General features: G+C 41.4%; 1 protein-coding gene across 1 annotated transcript in view; it reads right to left on the reverse strand.

Annotated features, from left to right (window-relative positions):
- The window catches only part of LOC135211075 (nuclear pore complex protein Nup133-like), a 255,460-nt gene that overhangs the window by 186,354 nt on the left and 48,303 nt on the right, over nucleotides 1–20,803 (reverse strand). The window contains exons 2-4 of the mRNA XM_064244133.1: nucleotides 9,664–9,822; nucleotides 8,074–8,201; nucleotides 4,371–4,552 (exon numbers count right to left, since the gene is read on the reverse strand). Of these exons, the coding sequence (XP_064100203.1) occupies nucleotides 4,371–4,552; nucleotides 8,074–8,201; nucleotides 9,664–9,818 (465 nt within the window). The 5' untranslated portion in view covers nucleotides 9,819–9,822. The remainder of the gene's footprint in view (nucleotides 1–4,370; nucleotides 4,553–8,073; nucleotides 8,202–9,663; nucleotides 9,823–20,803) is intronic.

A 20,803-nucleotide genomic window follows, 5' to 3' on the forward strand; every position in this document is an offset into this window, starting at 1 on the left:
ATGTTTCCTTGTCTCCTGACCAAGACAAACATCTCTGACTGGTATTGCACTGAACCTTCCTACACGAAATAATGAAAAGAACGCCGATCATGTGTGAGGGTACTCATCCTACGCTTGAAGGGCGTGCAGAGCCGATGAGCACCAACATATCCAGCAGTAGAAGGCTCGATTGTTGAACTGTAGATGAAGTAGAAGCAGAGGCGTTTGCAGACGGCGAAGACGTTTATTTTAGAGCCGATGAGCACCAACATGTCCAGCAGTAAAAGGCTCGATCGTCAAACTGTAGATGAAGCAGAAGCAGAGGCGTTTGCAGATGGCGACAACGTTCATTTTCTAACTTATCCATAGCGAGTACAAAGTAGCTATCCAAAGGGAAACGGGAGAAAAAATGTTAATCACAGTCCAAGGTCATAATCTTTATCCAAAATACGAAAACTCTTTGAGTGGGGTCGCGCTAAATGACCAAAAGTTCGCCTGATGCGAGACTAATCCGCACAGAATGGCAAACAAGAAACAATTGGCCGGTATTTGCGGCAGCGTTGCCAACGGTAAGACAGGTAACTCATTTGACTAGATTTTACCTGCAGCGTTGGTAACACTGACAGTTAAAATTACCCACTAAGTGGGTAAATATGTGGGGATATAGTTTGGGCTGGTCAGTGACCAGGGCTAATTCAGGTGTTCAGGGAGTGTATTGCAATATGCTAATTTTTTACGGAGTGCAATTTTCAGATTTTCCAACCTACTTATGTTGATGTTTTGTATCATAGCTAATAAGCTAGCGAATCGGGTTTGCGTTTCCTTCAAGATTCATCATCTGTTCACCCAATGGCATAAATTACGTTTTCTTTTTTTTGTGAATTTTTCCCAAAAATAACTTACATATGATGCACCCATTGTGTCATCTGTACACTTACAGAAAAAAATTTATTGACGCACTACGCGTCATCAAATCACGAGAGGGTCCATCGTGTCCTGGGGAAGAGGTGGTGTTGATCCAGTGGCAAAAACAACAGGGCTGACTTATGTGTCTGAGTGACTCCTTTAGTGATAAAGGAGCTCCAAATCTCTCTCTTCTTTACATAGCCATCGCTAATGGCCTTGTCCATGCAGAACAGGACTCCCAGCCAATCTGAGGTGATGTCTAATGAAAAAATTTGAGTCTTCAATCTTCTTGGCCAGTGTCCCACTGTCCAATCGAGATAACTAAATACTTTGAATACCTTGAACATATCTTTGACAAATCTTAGAGTTGGTGCTAGACACTTGGGAACTGGCGCTAGACACTCAGGTGGTGCTGGGCACTTAGAAAGTGGTGCTAAGACCTTGAGAGGAGACAGGCGTTTGGACGCTGATGTGGAGCGCCTACCAGAGTTCACTGGGTGCATAGGGGGCAAGTGAGGACACCCAGCAGTTGGACACTCAGGAGAGAAGGCCTCTGGACTGTCCCATGCGGAAATATGATGGAACGGGACCAAGCCTGAAGGGTCCACATCATAGCTACACAACAGCTGTGGGATAAAATGGCCTTCCTATGCTGCTTAACATGCAGCAAATCATGACAGCAACCAACATCATCTGAATGGTGCTTTAGAGGATGTGACAAATCTAGAAACCTTTAGCAGCCCCTCCTGCCTGCATTGGAATCGTCAGAACTAGAAGACCCTTAATGGATATCCAATGAAATGCCATTCCAATGGCTGTCTGTTGATACTTTGGAATGTGCAACAGGCTTGACTGAGGGGGCAGCTACCCATGAGCAAACCCCACTGGCCTCCCTTGGACTTACGGTATGTATTTTCCCAGGCTCAGGGCAGCAGGACAGTGACCTTCGTCTAAGAGAACCGGCGGGATGAGCAGCCACCTCCTCCACTTGCACAACACTATCTCACTAGTCACTTTATTGGCGAACACTTTATCAGGCTCTATATTCAGTGATGCTCCTAATTCTGCCACTGTTCACTATCAAATTGATCTGATCAACCTATATTCTAAATTGGCAATGTTATTAGGGTTGGAAGCAAGGGAGCCAGGCACGGGAGTAGGTGGATGAGTAGGAGGGCCTGCATTGTGAGAAAAAGCAGAAAAGGAGTAGAAGGGATAGTAGGGTTAGCTTCAAAACTAGGTTTAGGAGTGGTATTTAGGCTAAGAAACCTTTTCTCAGCTCTAGAAGCCTCTTTCCTTTTCTTATCCCTTTCTAACTTATCCAAACAAGACCTAAGCACTTTCCATTGCTTTTCATCCCAATCAAAACATCCATTACATGTTATTACATGTTTTCTCCCTACTGCATTCTTGGCCCCCTATACTTACTGCAAATTGAATGTGGGCCATAACAAGACTTAATCAACCTAGTCCTGCATCCTTCTCTGCAATAGCAAAAACTAGAAGAGCTAGAATCTGACATAACTGTGTAAAACTAGGATCCTGATCCAAATAACTAATGAGCTGACAAATGCTCAGTACAGCTACACAAATATAATATAATAATACTTCACTGAAGTCAATTAAAGCAAGAAAAAGCTGCTGCAGAAGCACTGATGCATACACCAGAGCGGGCAGAAACAAAGTGAGGTTATTGGCATGTTGTTCCTAATGTTCCTCATTAGTGGGTGGGGCTTGTCACCTACACAAAACAATAGAATCGCCACCACAAATTTTTAAGAAGGCTGCTGCATAAGTAGAAACGTTAGCTATGTAATTACTTGGTAAGTTACTTACATGACATTAATCTTTCATATCATACAAATTGAAAATAACCATAAATATCTTAGAGAATCTTTATTTTATAGCACCTTGACTTGACAGATCCTTTGGGGGCCTGATTTTTTAATAGAAGTAACAAAGTCTGTTAGATAACAAGGACCCCACATTATAGTCTGCACCTTAATATCTTCCAGATATCTCACAGCTAACACAAATTGCACTTACTTGTCAACCTAAAATAACATGTACTTTACTCTCAACATTCAATTTTACTCTCAACATTCAATTTAAGATGGTAGATCAGCAAAAGCATAATGGTAGCATAGCAAAAACATAGTGGTAATAATATAGTTTATACATGAAAAAAGTCTGTCAGGTTGAAATGTTACTCAAATTTCTTATTTTTTTATGAATATTAATTCCTGCCTAACCATTAAATAATGTCCCAACAGAGAATTCCCTATTTATTAAGTCCACAGTCAGATTTAAGTGATCAAATTTTATGTAATGCAAAAGGGCCTCATGTCGGGAGAGCCCAGACAGAGTAAGCAACATATTTATGGAAGGAGCAGTAGAGGTGGGAAAGGAAGATTCATGGTGTCAATAAGGAGTACTTACTCCTGAGGACACTTTGACAAATGCTGTTTAGCCTTCCCCTTCCCCCCATTTGTTCCAAAAGCTTTTCCACTGTGAAGGAGACAAACCTGCACACTCCACACAGGGAAGGTCAGGAGCAGTGCGTATTAATACTGAGGATATGAAGCACCCACATGAATTCTTAAGTTCTTTGCACTTTCATAATTCATTCTTCAAAAGTATATAAGCACCCCTAAAAAAAAATTACCAAACTTACAGAGAGAGAGAGAGAGAGAGAGAGAGAGAGAGAGAGAGAGAGAGAGAGAGAGAGAGAGAGAGAGAGAGAGAGAGAGAGAGAGAGAGTTTCAATAACCTACTCCAACTTGCACTGAAGGATAGTCCTACATAAAAGGCAATGGTTTGTATTCCATAGGAACAAAAAAAAAAGTACAAAATTAAACAATTTACTTCATGGTGTGCAATGGTTCATAGCTCACTATAATGAAACATCCTTGTCAGGTACTCTTTAGTAATCTAACAGAGACACTGTGCTGGACCCAATACCTAACAGCTTTTTTGATGCTTTAGAATTGTATTATTTTGCAGTATTTTTCATAAGGTATATCATGTTGCAAGTTGCCTTCTTCTTTAAGACTAAAAGTTTTTCAAGTTCCACATAATCCTCCATATACGCACAATGATTTATACATAAGCCAAAATTGTCAAGTCTCAGTAACTAACATGAATATGTTTTTTGCACTACTTATTACATAAGATGAAATGCAACTAAAAACCAATGACTCTGATAACTGTAAAAATATAGTATACTAAAAGGATTATGCTAACTTTGAAATCTGAAAAGTAATGGTAAAACTTGGATTACTGTAAGATTGCTTCACCTTCCATTACATAAATAATCTACACATTATTTCAAAATTCCTCACCCTCTATATTTGTCTGTACACTGCAGAGGATTAGTGCATTAATGTTATAATTATTTTTAATTTTTTAAAGGCCTAAAAAATAAAATAATAATGTATTTGTAACTCCCTTAACAAAACGTCTTAGACACAACAAAAGAAAATTACCTGTCCTTCATTAGCAGCATACACAACAACCAACTGGGCTCGATGTGCTAAGTCTGATGGTGGGAGGGTGAGTTCGCGAAACTGATATTTAACATTTCTGTAGCACCACACTAACAGTCTGCGGCCATATACAAGCCACGCCCAACCACAGGGTGACAAAACTGCAGACATTTCAACATTACCTGACAAAGAACAAACATCAGATGTAAGTTAACCTGCACCACTACTTAAAGAGAACATAAATATATAAGTATAAAAAATACTACACATTAATCATACCAAACTATCAATCACTAGCTGACCAACCCAGCGCAGACCAGGTAATCTCTGAATGGCGATAACCGATACTCTCTCTCTATCTTTCATTCCTGTTAAGATAGTTGCTTCAGTTACATTACCCAGTATTTTTGACATTTTACATTTCACCATTTCTCACTCCCCATTCCTATCGGGGCTGAACTTGGACTTGAAGAGCATCGGGAGTGTCTTTATTCATCCCAGTGACCTTGCAAACTATGAATTAGACTCTAATATCAAATCAAACCATCTTGAGATGTGGTTGTCCAAACAAGATGAATATTTCATCTTCTCCATATTGTTCTGGCCTGTTCCACTGTATGTATGTTCTTGGTAGAAGAAAATAATGGTTGGTCTATTGCAAGCACTGGAGTCTGTCCAGGGATCAAGAATTCTGTTACCTCTTTCATAAGGTGCTTTCCATGACGCATCACGTGGACACTGTGCGTGCCCACAATATATCATGGGGTTCTTCTTTTCCAAGATTGTTCATGACTATCCAACCAAGCACTGCAGCCCTCTATACCTGACTAGAACAGGTGCCTTGACATCTGGTATTCTAGGTGTCTTACCAATCAGCTGAACAGCTGGGACTGTTGTGTATCTCTCTGGAAGAATGTCTAAATCAATAGTTCCTCATTCCTCTGATTTTTAATGCTTGGGCCATTCAGTATCATTCTTATGAGGGCTTGAAGTGATTCAGGAACAAGAATTCTTCTGACAGCTATGATCAAATGTTTCATCAAAGACATATACTTCATGCTAAGCATGCCTTTTCTTACAATTTCTGCTGACTTTGCCAGTGAATAGCTTGGTATTAACTCTACAATTACTATACAAGTCAGCCAAAACCTCCAAAAACTGCATGTTTGAAGTGAACAGTTAAATAATTTGAGATCCGTAAAGTGTTTGTTATATGTACTAATTCTTCGTGAGCATCGGTCTTGGAAATCAATCCAATTTTACATATGTCCTGTGTCCTTCCCAGCATTTTTTTTATCCCAAAGTGTAAAACAACTGTGACAAATTTCATGCTTTTCACACAATGTGCACAATTGGTTTGCCATATGAGACTAGTCCTCCCCCCCCCCCCCCCCCCCCCCCCCCCCCCCCCCCCCCCCCCCCCCCCCCTCCCCCCTACTAAAAGTGGAAGTGGTTTGACACAGTCAAGAACCAGCATTCAAAATTCTATGAACATGTAAGTTCTTCCTAAATGCCAGGGAGGAACATATTCCTCTGGCGTCACATGCTTCTGCATGCACTGAATTGGTGGCAGAACTTGACCATGAGGAGTAGGTTTGTCTAATCACCTGGTGTAGTTAAACAAAAGAATATTCTAGGGCACCTCTCTCTTGACCGGGCTTGTGCTAACAAAGTCTACGACATCTTAGCTCTAGGGGATGAGTCCTTCAGGTAACAATGCAGTGCTTTGACAGGTCAAAGCAGAAACTCTTGAAGGTTGCTGATAACAAACTCAAGCCGTAAGGAACGGAAAAGGAGGCAAATCTGTCATCATGAGCCATAGGAATCTGGGTCTTAGCCACATATTCCAGGGCAAATTCGAAAGCTACTAACCCTAACCCCTTGTGAGTTTACAGCATATGCCTGACCATGGAGCTCTCCAACTCTTCCAAAGAGCCTTTATTAGACTCAGAGGTCTGGATAAACTAATCCTTTATAATAATTATAATAACAAGGAAGCCAAGGTCAGAAAGAAAACCGTTTCCAAAGTCAGCTTCCTATAAGATGATTGATGCAGGGCTCGAAGGAGCTCAAGTGAGACTACTCAGTACTAGAGTAAGGTTCCACGAAGGGGGTCTGAGTTTCCTAGGTGAACAAGACCGCTGAAAGCTCTTGAACCGCAGAGAATTTCCAGGGCGAAGTGATGTCCACATCTTTCAGAAGAATTAATCACAAGTCAGCCCTGTAGCCCCTCTCCAGAATAAACAGAAAGAATTTCCTCTGTTCTGAAAAAGGTCCAGATAATCTTTATCTACTTAACAGAAACTCCGAGTGAAAAGAAATCCCTTTGATGACACTAATCACGGCAGCAGACGGCTCATCTTGTACATACATGGCTGACGAAGACCCTTTGAAGAAGCCTTACATCTGAGTTGCTGCTCTGCAAGAAAGATCTCTCGCTCAAAAGAGATACTGGAGACTCTAGACATGAAGAGATAAAGATTCTACTGACTGGTGGTAAGTATATCTCCACACGGGACTAGTGGAAAAGGTTGTGCTAAGGTGGAACCTCTCTTTGCCACTCAGCTTGGGGCCACAAGGACCTACTAGGGTCATCCTAAGACTTCGGAACCCATTACTCTGTCCAGGGCATGACGGAACAGGTAGAATGGAGGAAATGCTTAACCTCCCAGGTTGTTCCCAGCATGCAGAGAAGAGAGTCCCCTGCACCCAGCAAACAGAACTTGGACCATGAACACTAGACCTCTAGCTTCCTGTTGAACCCTGTAGCAAAGAGGTCTAACATGGGTCTTTTCCAAGTAGACAAAGGAGACAGTAGAATAACCCAATGATAATATGCTCTATACAGACACACTAAATATTCTACTGTCAACTTGAGCACTGTCAAGAATTGCACTGCAGAGAATGTCTTCGTGCTGCCTTAAAATACCAATATGGTGATATTTATTAGGTAGCACCACTGATTGATTAACATTCCCATTATAGTTCCTACTAGTAAATTTGAATACAAACCCAAATTTAAGCAATATCTTTTCCTACTTGTCAGCAAAAATCCAAGTCACTTAAATCAACATTCAATTATCATTATGAAGGACATTTGGATTCAAACCAGAGAAAAATAGTTCAACTACTCAAGTCCAGTTTCACTCCCATTACATATACATTCCATATTGAAATCACGCTATCTTTACAAGGCACTCATTTACCAAGATGATGCCAGTAAGTGAGAACCAACTCCTAAGGTATTGAAAATTCATTTTGTCCAAATAGAATTAATTAATTTGTTCAAGTACTACTTGTAACTCAGTTTAGATCTATGAGCCCTATTTGGATTATTTCTCATATAATCCTCATTAGTATGTTCTTTGAATATATGGAACTTCTCAAAGGAAGTACATACTACAAACCAAGACTATTATTCACTGAGCGTTGAACATCAAAGATGGATTCAGAATTGTTTGTTGATGAATAAGGTTATTAAGGTTAGCTGTGATAATGGCAGTTTCTACTTCATTGCGTTCAACTATCAACCTTATTGAAAATGTGACATGAACATATTCAGATATGCTTCAAATAAACTTCAGCTAGTATTTGTGACTGACATCTCTCATTCTACATTAACATAATATGGTATATACTATTTTCTTTACACATTGCACACACACACAGGTTAACAACAGTGCTACTATAACTTTGATCTTACGGTCAGCAAAGGTAAGAGCTTCATAAACAAGGGTTGGTAAAGATGCTCCATAACTCTCTAACGAATACTGTCCACTGCCCTCTATCAGCTGGGAAGTCTGAAGTGAACGATTTAAAGGTGTCGTACGGCTGTAACAAAGAGCTACAAATAAAGATTTTTTCCTATAGAAAAATAAAAGTAATATAATACTTTAATAAGACTATGAATAAATTTAAAGTTATTGTCGAATGTGCGTAACAAAAATAAAAAATATATATATTAAAAATATATTGTACTCAAACACAATGAAAATAAGATATATATATATTAGAAATATATTGTACTCAAACACAATGAACACTAGTGTTGGATAAACTAATAAAAACCCCAAAAGCTACATAAGTAGAGTTTTCAAAAATTAATATTATCAAGGTAAAGACAATAATCTCTAATGGATACATCACAATATTTCTTCATAATATCATACCTATATAGTTTACTGTTTCATTGTAACTATAACCAATCAATCATATATATTTGTTTCATGGTAACTATATCTGATCAATGAAAGAACAAGGGCCAGTAGTTTCTATTGCATAAGAGGAGCTGTATACAGTACAAATTTGAATTACTAATGGGTTTTCCTGTGCAGTTTACATATATACATTATCACTAATACTTAATTCGCTTATTACTTATCTACTTCTCTTAATGCTGCAGCAACAGATTTTACAAAATGAATTCTGAAAATAATCCCACAACAATAAACAGCTCACTATGAAAATTGAGGAATAAGAAAAAATAAATGGCAAATGCATCAGTGGAGTCAACATAATTAAACCTTAAGAGCCAGGCTAAAAAAACATGCAGCACCCCAGGCAGGGGAAACTTTGAGGTTGGGCAATTAAAGAAAAAACACATCAATGGAAAGAGGAAGATATGCAAATGCACATAGCGTAAGAACAAAATTTAAAAAAAATTTTCCCTACCTTCCATGAGAAGTTGAAAAAGACTATTTACAACCCCTCTTTTACAAGGCAATCTTAACTTTTACCAAGTTATATGTTTTTCTAATAATTGATTTTATTTGATTTTGTAAAATTACAATTACAGCTCACATAATATCAAAATAGATAAGAACTAAAATCAGTAAAAAAAATTTAGTACATATATTAGTTTAAAATATTTACGTAAATTTACAGGGATTGAAAATGCTGTAACTTTTTTTTGATTATACGCACATGTTTTTTCTAATATTTCATTGCATAATTACAATCATAACTGACATACTATCATCAAAGATAAAAACTAAAACCAACAGCAACCCCTGGGTATATTTATGAGCAAATAATAAAACGACATCATGTGAGAAAGCGGTGGTACTACATCTCCTATAAGTCAAGTACACAACTAAGTACTAATGAGCTGTCTAGAATCAGAGAGCTGAACCAGTCTAAAAGTTGCCATTAGTGAATTTATGGGCTATAGGAGTAATGGAACCTCTTTCTCTCCCAATTCCCCAAAATCAATAGCACCCAAAACCTGTTTTTGTTAATCACATGAGGGTATCCATCCATTAAGGGTTAAAGCAATAACTTCTCAGTTACCTACCCTGGTGTGGTAAAAGGTGAACGTCTAGCGCTGGTGTTAAAAACACCAGTGCTTCTTCTACGGGCAGCTGCAGCTGCTGCAGCTCTTGCACTTGCAGATGAATACGATGTAGCCGTACTTCCTCCTCCAGTTCTATCAGCAACTGGTGTAAACATTTTCCTAGTGAACAAGATTCAAATCAATAGTTAAATCATTGTACGTACTGTATTAATATGGAATCAACAGCATGACTGCAACATTAAGCAACAATATATATCTTTTTTAATTTACATATAGTACTCGATATGAAAACATAAAAAATTAATACATATAAATTTTCATAATAAAATTTATCATTTGGAAGGTGAGTGGGGTCTACTTTAACAGTGTAATGTGAATTTCATTATGGAAATTGTTCAGGATTTAAGTCAGAACCAATGCAAAATAACTAATTTTAGAAGGAAATTCAGATATGATTTCAGTCGCCCCCTCTTTAACAGCCTCTGTTCTCTTTGAGTACCTCTTTGTCCCTTCCAATTGGCTTCCCGCAGGAATACAGCAGAGTCCTGTAATTCAGACTTTGGGCGGGGCTTATATTGGAAGGAGAAAGTGGATGAATGTGAGCAGAGCACATGTTAATGGGAGATGACACACCTGCCCTCTGATGGAATGCCGCACAAACCTGGCGACCAAAGTTATAAAACGAAGATACAACCGACAGACATTCTTAGAACTTCTCAAGCTGCTGCAGCAGCATTCACTCCGCTCCCACACATCATTCTCCCTCCCCTCTGGGGACCCCAATGTGTTCATTTACTTCAGGTACTGTAATGGAGAAATTTCGTGTGCAGTCAGTTGGTTTCTATTTATCTCTTGTCTGTAATTCCTTTTCACTTTTCCAAGGTGACTTTTCCCTTTTGGCTCAGCATCAAATTCCCTATTTTTGGTTACCATAACACAGTCCCCCATTGCTACCATCGATGCTGTAAATAATTCCCCTTGTGATGCTAGTAGCAATATTAAATTTAATGGTGATAGTATCATCTAGACTAGCGTTTGCTACATCACGATGTAACGTTGTTTCATGATAAAACTCCTCTTAGTTGATAAAACAATGCAGTATACTTTTCTGTATAAGCTCCCAGTCATTCTATAGCCCTGTGAGTTGACTTTGAAGCGAAACAATAAGAGAATCGTGTTTAACGTTTCCCACGCGTCTATCACCTTAGTACTGATCCTGGAATGGAATCTCTTTGCAGATGCAAATATCTCATCTAGTTGTGGGAGAAATTTGGAATCCCTTGGAAGCAGAACCAGGATTATTCAGCAACTCGCTGTGTGCAAACCTAATTTCCGTGCCTGGATCATTTCCCAGCCGCGTGTCCTGGTTGACCTGCAATCAACCGCCTTCCACTTCATTTCTGGACCAGTTCGATTCCTTGTCACCATTAAGGTGGCCTCATACTAGGCCTTTTTTTCTCCAGCTTCGAGCCGTTACTGGCGAAAATGAAAAACCGGGAGCTTTTAGCTCGAGATTTTAGCTTCCCGGCAGAACGGGAAGCAGCCAGCACAAATCGCGAGCCACAGCGTAGTGTAAACAAACAAGATGGCTGCTGCTAATAGGACATATATACTCTCAGACCTTTGACTTCTTCTCCTGAACCCCACTCGAACCCACAAATGTTTTTTGTTACTCTTGCATTCACGTAAGTTTCTGAGAAATACACCACTGCAGCACATCTTGCAACCGTCCGACAATTTCTGGGCGCCATGATGATATCAGCTGATCAGTTTTGTTTACTTTTTCCTATGGCTCCTCGAAACCAAGAGTTCCTAGTGTGACAATACAACACTTTTGCTCGCAAGCATCGGTTGGACACTGGCCAAAACTACGAGCAAGAAATGACTTGGGGATACCAGCTTAATAGAGTAAATTGCATACTCACATAATTTAGTGTGAATATATACTCCATTTAAACTAAATCTCTGGTTTTACAGGCAGTCCCTGGTTATCAGCAGGGGTTCCGTTCTCGTCAGGGTGCAGATAAACGAAAACTGACATTAAACAAAACTCGGCAATTTATGGGGACTATTTCACCTCATTTCGGTTAATGGCTCTGATAACTGATTAATGGCACTTCTGTTAGGTTTGTTATGGTGCCATAACTCTATTATCAGCACCTTTTGTCGCCAATAACTGAAACTTGGCCTGTTATGGCACCATAAAACACCAATTTTATGGCACTAGATAAGCGCCATAAAACCAGATAGCCATCAACAGAGTCTGCCCATAGCCGTGTTCTGCTTGTACGTATACAATTTTTCCCCTCCAATAATACCGGCCTTCAGCTGTGGATTTTTTCTTATGTTTCCGTTCTCTAGCAAGGCCTTTTAGGAGTGCCAATAAGTCACTTCCACAGTTTTTCAGACGCCGAGAACGAGAAAACATAATAAAATGCCGACCTGTGCTAGAGTCCTGTGAAAATTCCTTTTCATTTTTCCAGTCAGTAGTGATCGCTAAACGGGTGTCACAAGAAGAGAAACGAATCTGAGTTTTGAGCATGAAATAGTTCCTTTTATTATTTTTCAGAGCACAACCAGGGTTTTCCAAATCTCCACAACAAGTAGAGTCATTTTTTAATTTTTTTGTTATTTGTATTTGGCTACGTATTCTAGTTAGGGGTGAACAAAATCTGACTGCCATTAAGAATGGCGATAGGATCACTCTTAGAATACGTGCATGCCGATAGCCTAGAGAGAGAAAAATTTAACCTTAGCTTTTTTTTATGTGCTACTGCATGAGGTACATATAGGTATTTAGGGAGTGCTATAAATACAAAACGAAACCAGTGCCATATTTCAAGATTTGCCTGTGTAATTCATCGAATCTCATGTTATAAAGAGATTTTGTTAGTTTGGCGTTAGAGAATACGCACAGTTTCATTGTTGTCTGAGCACATTTTCTCTCATTCTCTCTCTGCCGCTGTAATACCTGTGTTTAGGCAGGATAGGAAGAAATAAAATCCTTGTATAAAGATTGTTCCTAGAGAAATCCCGAGCCAAGTGTTTCTAATAGAATCCTATCGATTTGTCCCCATTTAGGAGAAAAAAAAAAAAAAAAGTTAAACAATAACTAACACTAGCATAAATTAATTCAACTCTTTGAATAACAACAAGGAAATTAACACTTCCATTCTATGTTAAAGAGAATTAGTATAATCAGATAGGGTAAATAATATACTATTGCCTTTTACAAAGAAACGGCAGCTACTAGGCATATGTGTTTGTTTTTCTTTCTTTTTTTTTGGTCTCTCTCAGTAAGTCGCTGCAGTCTTATTTATTGTCATGTGTGAGCCCGATCCCCCCTTCCCAAAGAACATGTGTGAGACCAATTCTCCAGGAACTTAAATTCACGAGAGGTAGGTTTGGTAGGTAATAGTTTGGCAAGGGAGAAAAAACCCATAGCTTTAGGTGGTGAGGCAAAAACTTCGTACTTAAGAGTATAACAGTGTTTGCCTTGTGCTATCAGCATCTCAGGCAATTCCATAAAGTTGGTGTGAGGCATTTATTTGTGCAGCTGGATTGATAATTTTTTTTATTTGTTTTGGTCTTTCAACCTTCCCTTAATCATTATTGGTTCCAAAGCTAGTTGTAACATAACACAATAAGGTATTTGCATTGGTAAACTTTTTTCTTTTGTCTCATCCTTGAGATGGTAAAATCCCTTATACATTTTTGTTTAACAACTGCAATTTACCATGTCAATTCGCGTTGAGTTTTCTGTGCTGATGTGGCACTCATTTACAACCCAGTTAAATGACATTTTTATAATAATTTAAAGTTTCACTTATACATACTTACCCGGTGGTTACATCTAGATGTCGTCTCCTGACGTCACGGCAGAATTTGAAATTCGCGGTAGCGCTAATGGTTGACAGGTGATCCCTCTATTCCCGCCCTCTACCGGGTACCAGGAACCATTCCAACAATAAATCAGAAGTTTCATGCCTACCTGTCCATATGAGGGGAGGAGGGCGGGCTTCATTATGTAACCACCGGGTAAGTATAAGTGAAACTTTATATTATTATAAAAATGTCATTTTCACTTATATAACTTACCCGGTGGTTACATCTAGCTGATTGACACATTTAGGTGGTGGGACAATGGCAGCTAAAATAACAACTGTTGGAATTATCCGAAGATATAGGTTCCTTACCTTTAAAGACCGCTGACTCAGTGGTTACTGCCTCTGTAGTCTGCTGGCCTTTATTGTACCGACAGGATATATGGATCTATTGTACCGACAGGATATATGGATCCGTGTGCCGGACACAATAATAAGTACTTGCCGTTGAGGACGTGACCGTAACGGACAAGACTATAATGCCCCTGCTCAGGGCGCAGTACAAATCACCACAGAATACAATGAAAAATGAAATTTTCATTATTAAAATGAAGTTTTATTGTATACTTACCGAACAATTATAGAGCCGTGATTTCCACGAGCGGCAGGATACTAAATTCAAATTTAGCGCGTCGGCGTCGCCAACACTGGTGGTGATGACGTCATCTCCCTCCACTCGCGGGAGAACCAGGTACAACTGCCCAGGTGAATCCAATTCTTTCTGCCCGTCCGTCCACCTAAGGGGAGGAGGGTGGGTATAATCATAATTGTTCGGTAAGTATACAATAAAACTTCATTTTAATAATGAAAATTTCATTTTTATTGTAGTGTCTTACCGAACAATTATAGAGCTGATTACACATTTATGGGAAGGTGGGATTCAGTGGACCACTAGTATTTTTAAATGGTTACATTTATTGCAATACCAGTAAACACTCAAGGTGTCTGTTGTACCTTACCTTGTAAGAGAGCTACAGCAGACTGTTACTGCCTCTGGTCGGTGCTCTTCTTACTATTGTAGAGGAATTGGAATTTGACCAAAGTTAGCCTCTACAGGAGTGGAATCCTTCCGTAGTTCAAGCGAGTCAAGGCTGACTGACGGAGGATAGTAACAACAAAGATTGCCCTTGCCCTGGGCTAAGACCAGAAATTCAATCATACAAAACATTTGTCACCAACACCAGATTTAAAAACATATATACCCAACCATTGTAAAATCTGACCTAACAGACTGGTGAGTATCCCAGGTACTCAGTACCCCCAGCTTCCCTTGAACTCGACAACCTATTCAAGGTGAAAAGTTAGCATAGAGGTGACGACCCCTGTGCCGTTTCTCCCAACACCATGCCAGAAACCGCCACCGGACCTAACGTTTTACAATTCTCGAAAACCGTTTCTATCTCTTTGAGATAATGACTCGCAAAAACCGAATTCGATCTCCAGAACGTGCTCTGAAGAATCGAAGCTAAAGATAAATTCTTTCTGAATGCTAAAGAAGTTGCCACTGCTCTAACCTCGTGAGCTTTAACTCTCAGAACGGAAAGATTGTCGTTCTCGGACTGCGAGTGAGCTTCCCTGATAAGCTCTCTAATAAAGAACGATATAGCATTCTTAGAAAGAGGACGAGAGGGATTTTGAACCGAGGTCCAGAGCTTAGAAGATTGTCCTCTAATACCCTTAGTGGCAAACAGATACTGCTTAATAGCCCTGACTGGACATAAGAGCCTTTCTTCCTCCTCATGTCCAACCAAATCAGATAAGTTCCTTACCACAAAACTCCTCGGCCAAGGATTAGAAGGATTCTCATTTTTGGCTAGAAAGGTCAAAGATACCGAAAATACAGCATTGCCTTGAGAGAAACCGACTCTTTTGTCTATCGCGTGCAATTCGCTGACACGCTTAGCAGAAGCTAGTGCAATAAGAAAGAGTGCCTTCTTAGTCAAGTTCCTGAGTGAAGCCGACTTCAAAGGCTCAAACGGTGGCCCCATGAGGAAACTTAAGCACCACATCTAAGTTCCAAGCCACTGTATCTTGCGGGAGCTTAGTGGTTTCGAAAGACCTAATGAGGTCCGACAGATCTGAATTGGAGGAAATATCCAAACTTCGATGTCGAAAAAAACCGAAGAGAGCATGGCTCTATATCCTCTGATCGTCGAAGGAGCCAGTTTCTTAGAGTTCCTAAGAAATAGAAGAAAATCTGCTATTTCTGTTAAAGAGGTTGCAGAAGTAGAGACTTTAGCACTTCTACACCACTCTCTGAAGATTCTCCACTTCCCTTGATAGAGTTTGTTAGAAGACTCTCTCCTACAACGAGCGATAGCTTCTGCAGCTCTTCTTGAAAATCCTTTCGCTCTGACAAGATTCCGGACAGTCTGAACCCTGTCAGAGCTAGAGCGGACAAGTTTTGGTGGAACCTCTTGAAGTGAGGTTGTTTGAGAAGCCACTTCTCTGGAGGAAGAAGTCTGGGGAAGTCTACTAACAACTGGAGAAGGTCCGGGAACCACTCTTTCCTGGGCCAAAAGGGAGCGATTAACGTTAGCGTTACATTGCTGTGCGACATGAACTTGTTCAGCACCTCTCTTATTAGACCGAGAACGGAGGGAATGCATAAGCTTCCAGACCCGACCAATCCAACAGCATTGCGTCCACCGACCAAGCTAGAGGATCTGGACTGGCGAACAAAAGAGAGGAAGACGGTTGTTCCTTGATGTCGCGAACAGGTCTATTGACGGTCGTCCCCAAAGGCGCCAAAGTTTTTCTGACAAATCTTGTTGTCCAAAGTCCACTCCAGAGGTAACACTTGCTGTTGACGACTTTAACTCGTCCGCCAGGACGTTCATCTTTCCCGGAACAAATCTCGGGACTAGCTGAACATTCGCTTCGTTTGTCCACAGGAGGAGATCCTTGGCTACTTCGTACAGAGAGAAAGACTGAGTCCCCCCCTGTTTCCGCACGTACGAGAGAGCCGTGGAGTTGTCGGAATGCACTGCCACTACTCGACCTTCTACTAAGCTCCGAAACTGTCTGAGCCCCAAGAAAATTGCTAACAGTTCCTTTACATTTATGTGGAACTTCTTCTCCTTCTCCGACCAAGCTCCTGAAGTCCGTTGATTTCCCAGTAGGGCTCCCCAACCTGTGTCCGATGCGTCGGAAAAGAACTGTAGGTTCGGGAGGATGGGTCGTAAATCTAACCCTTCTTCCAACCTTGCTCGAGAGAGCCACCACCTTAGGTCCTCTTTTATTTGATCTGTGACAGGAAAGGTAATCGAGTCTGGTTGTGTCTTCCTGCACCAAGAGGCTCTCAGGAAAAACTGCAGAGGTCTCATGTGCAGTCTTCCAACGTCACAAATTTCTCCACTGACGTCAATTTGCCCAGGAGCCTCATCCACTGATTGGCAGAACTTACCTTTTGTCCAAGAACTCCTGAACTGTCTCCAGACAGCCTTGAACCCTCTTCGGGACAGAAAAGCCCGAAAAACTTGAGCATTCAGAATCATCCCCAAATAAAGGATGCTCTGAGATGGAACCAACTGGGACTTCTGTTTGTTGACCAGAATTCCTAACTTTCTGGCAAGATCCAGAGTTGTTCCAAGGTCCTTCATGCACCGACTCTCTGATTCCGACCGGAGAAGCCAATCGTCCAGATAGAGGGAGATTTCTTACTCCTAATATGTGCAGCCAGCTTCCTATCGGGGATAGAACCCTGGTGAAAACTTGAGGAGCGGTCGCTAGTCCGAAGCAAAGCGCCCGAAACTGAAACACCTTGCCTTCGAACATGAACCTCAGGTACTTCCGAGATTCGCGATGTATCGGAATGTGAAAATAAGCGTCTTGTATGTCCAGAGAGACCATCCAATCCCCCTGTCTGATGGACTCCAGAACCGACCGAGTGGTCTCCATATGAAATTTTGTTTTCTGGACATGCAAGTTCAGGGCGCTCACATCCAAAACCGGCCTCCAGCCCCCTGATGACTTGGGAACTACAAAAAGGCGATTGTAAAAGCCTGGAGGAAAATCCCCTTCTATCTGTTCTATCGCTTCTTTGAGACAAGCGCTTCCACTTCTGCGGCTAGCGCCAGAAATTTGTCTGAGCCCGGAGAGTATGCCTGGAATGGAAGTTGGCACAGGTGAGAGCGAGGGAGGTGAAACGAGAGGAATACGATAGCCGAACTTGAGTACTTGCACTACCCAGGCTTCTGCTTCCTCTGTTTTCCCATTCCTCCCAAAAACAGCGCCAGCCTGGCTCCCACTGGTGCATGAAGAACCGAGCTTTCATTTGGAAGGTTTGTTAACCTTGGCCGAGGCCTTAGACTGAGGTCGCAAATTCGACTTCGCCGAAAGAAGCGCTTGGGTTTTCTCCCTCGAAAAGGCGCTTGGGTCAGAGGAGAAACCGAAGGAACAGTCTCCACAGGAGCTTTAGGTCTCTTAGTAGACTGTGCCAGTAAATCCGAAGTAGATTTCTTATCTAGCGCAGACGAAATTGACAACACTACATCGTCTGGAAAGAGGTTATCTTTCACAAAAGGAGCAAACAAGAGAGCAGACTTCTGTTGGGACGTAACCCTTTTAGAAGCAAAGGAGCACCAAAGTTGCCTTTTCTTAAGGGTACCAAAGGCGATGAGCGAAGCTAACTCATCACATCCATCCCTAATGGATTTGTCCGCACAGGACAGAACACCAATCCAATCCTCCGCTAACTCCTGAGAAAGAGAAGGACAGTCTTCGATCTTGGCCGCTAAAGCGCCAATAGTCCAATCAAGGAAGCTAAAGACTTCCAAAAGTTTAAATTGATTCTTTACAACGTGGTCCAACTCAGGCGCTGTAAAGAAAACTTTCGCTGCGGCGAAAGCAGATCTTCTAGAGGAGTCGATTAAACTGGAGAAGTCTCCCTGGGAGGAGGCAGAAACTCCCAGAGAAGGAGCTTCCCCAGTTACATAAAACCTATACCTCTTACGAAGCAACTTAGAGGGAGGGTAAGCAAAAAGAGCCTTCCCTAAGTCTCTTTTTTTTCATAGACATCCATTTCTCCGTCTCTTTCAACGAATGTCTAACCGCTTTAGATAGAACAAAGTTTTGGGAGGAGAGGGTCTGAAGTTTTCCTCCTCATCAAAAAAGTCGAAGTTGGGGAGCGCGGGGCCGCTTTCTCAAAATAATCTGGATAAGATACCAGAAGAAATCTAAGGAGACGTGAATAACACGAGAGGTGATGTGAATCCTCCTCCTCTACTTCTTCTTCATTCTCCGATACCGCCGAAGAAGTAGACGGAACTACAACCGGATCTGAAGGTTTCGAACCACCCTTGGACTCATTCATCCAGTTGGTTAACATCTCTAACTGCTTGCGCAAAGGCGCCAGAGACGAATCAAAAACAGTTAACGTAGGCTTGGAAGAGCCTAAATGTTCAGCAGGAGGCGGAAAAACTACTTGCGCCTCGCTCGGAGCCGCCGAAATTCGAGGCGAAACAGGCGCATCAGGCGTAACAGACGAAAAAGCGCCTAAAGAAACACCCTTAGAACTGCTAGCTACAGCGCTAAAACCACAATCTCTACTAGTAGATGGAGCCGAAAAAGGCACAGATTGAGGCGACGAACGAGCCGCTAACGGCCGCGGCGCAACCCTACTCTCAGGCTCCTTATACCGCTTGACTGGAGGAGGCGAAGAATCGGCGCCTGAACGCCTCTTTAAGGGACGCGAAACGGGCGAATCTCGCCAAGAGCGCCGCGCGACCGGAGACGAATCGCTTGAATCATTCGAAAGGCGTCTGACCGCAACACCTTTCCAACGCTTAACCGAGCCCTGTTGAGGCGCAACAGGCTCAACAAGAGAGGCGCCTGTCTGTGGGCAAATCCCGATCGCTCCCTTGGACTTCCGGTATGTCTTCTCCCCGGTGCGGGGGAGCTGGACAGTGACCTTTGTCTAGGAGACGTGTCAGGACAGACAGACGCACCCTCAACTACACTCTTACCTGAAGCCGCTTTCTCCAAAAACGTCTTAACTGAATTACCAAGTTGCAAAACCGTATTCGCTAGTACCGAAAATTTCTGATCTAACCTCGATTCCAGACTGGCAATGGTGTCGGAAGAAACTACACGGGAAGCCGGAGAAGCGGGATTAGTAGGAGGAATAGGAGGTGTAGTTAAAGGAGACATAACAATTTGAGGAGAAACAGAAGGAACAGAAGCATCGCAAGACGAAGCGGAGCTAAGTCTACTTTCCCTAAGCGCTGCTTTTCTAATTCTGTCTTTAGCTAATTTCTCCGAGTATGAACTAAAAAACTTCCATTGAGAATCAGTCCAATCACTACACTCGTTACATGTTCGATCTGCTGAACAAACCTGTCCCCTACACTTAACACATTTTAGTGTGAGAATCATATTCTAACTTGGATAATCTAGTTTTACATCCTGAGATGCAAAACCTAACTCCCGACGGACTAGAATCCGACATGGCAACGCCTAAATAAAAAGCAAAATAACAACAACGCCAAAAAAGAGTACTTCACCAATTCCGAAGATCAATTCCACAAGAAAAAAAGCGAAGCAAAGTCATCCAACCGCACCGACCACCGATGTTCACCGGACGCCGGCAGGAAAAGAATTGGATTCACCTGGGCAGTTGTACCTGGTTCTCCCGCAAGTGGAGGGAGATGACGTCATCACCACCAGTGTTGGCGACGCCGACGCGCTAAATTTGAATTTAGTATCCTGCCGCTCGTGGAAATCACGGCTCTATAATTGTTCGGTAAGACACTACAATAAAAACGAGGGATCACCACAACCGGTTAAGAAATACACCAAGACATTAAAAGACTGAAAGATACTCCAAAAAACTCCCTGTATCTTCAGACAACCTTAAAATACAAAACCATAATCAAGGAGAAAAGTTAGTGAGAATGGAATACATCCTTCTCTCCCTCACCCAATACCGTGTCAGTCACAATGAATGGCCCCAATGTACTGCAATTCTCATATGTGGTTTGCAAATCTGTCAGATAATGAGATGCGAAGACAGAATTGCTTCTCCAATATGTAGATTTAATAATGTCTTTCAAAGACCGATTACGTCTAAAGGCCATAGACATAGACACTGCTCTAATTTCATGAGCTTTGACTCTAAACACTTTGATATCTGAGTCCTGACATTGCCCGTGTGCCTCAGAAATCAAGTTCCTTAAAAAGAAGGAGAGCGCATTTTTAGAAAGAGGACGAGAAGGATCTTTCACTGAACACCACAGGTTATCACTCTTACCTCTTAT

The sequence above is a fragment of the Macrobrachium nipponense genome, chromosome 4, assembly GCF_015104395.2.
Source record: "Macrobrachium nipponense isolate FS-2020 chromosome 4, ASM1510439v2, whole genome shotgun sequence".
NCBI classification, from domain to species: Eukaryota; Metazoa; Arthropoda; class Malacostraca; order Decapoda; family Palaemonidae; genus Macrobrachium; species Macrobrachium nipponense.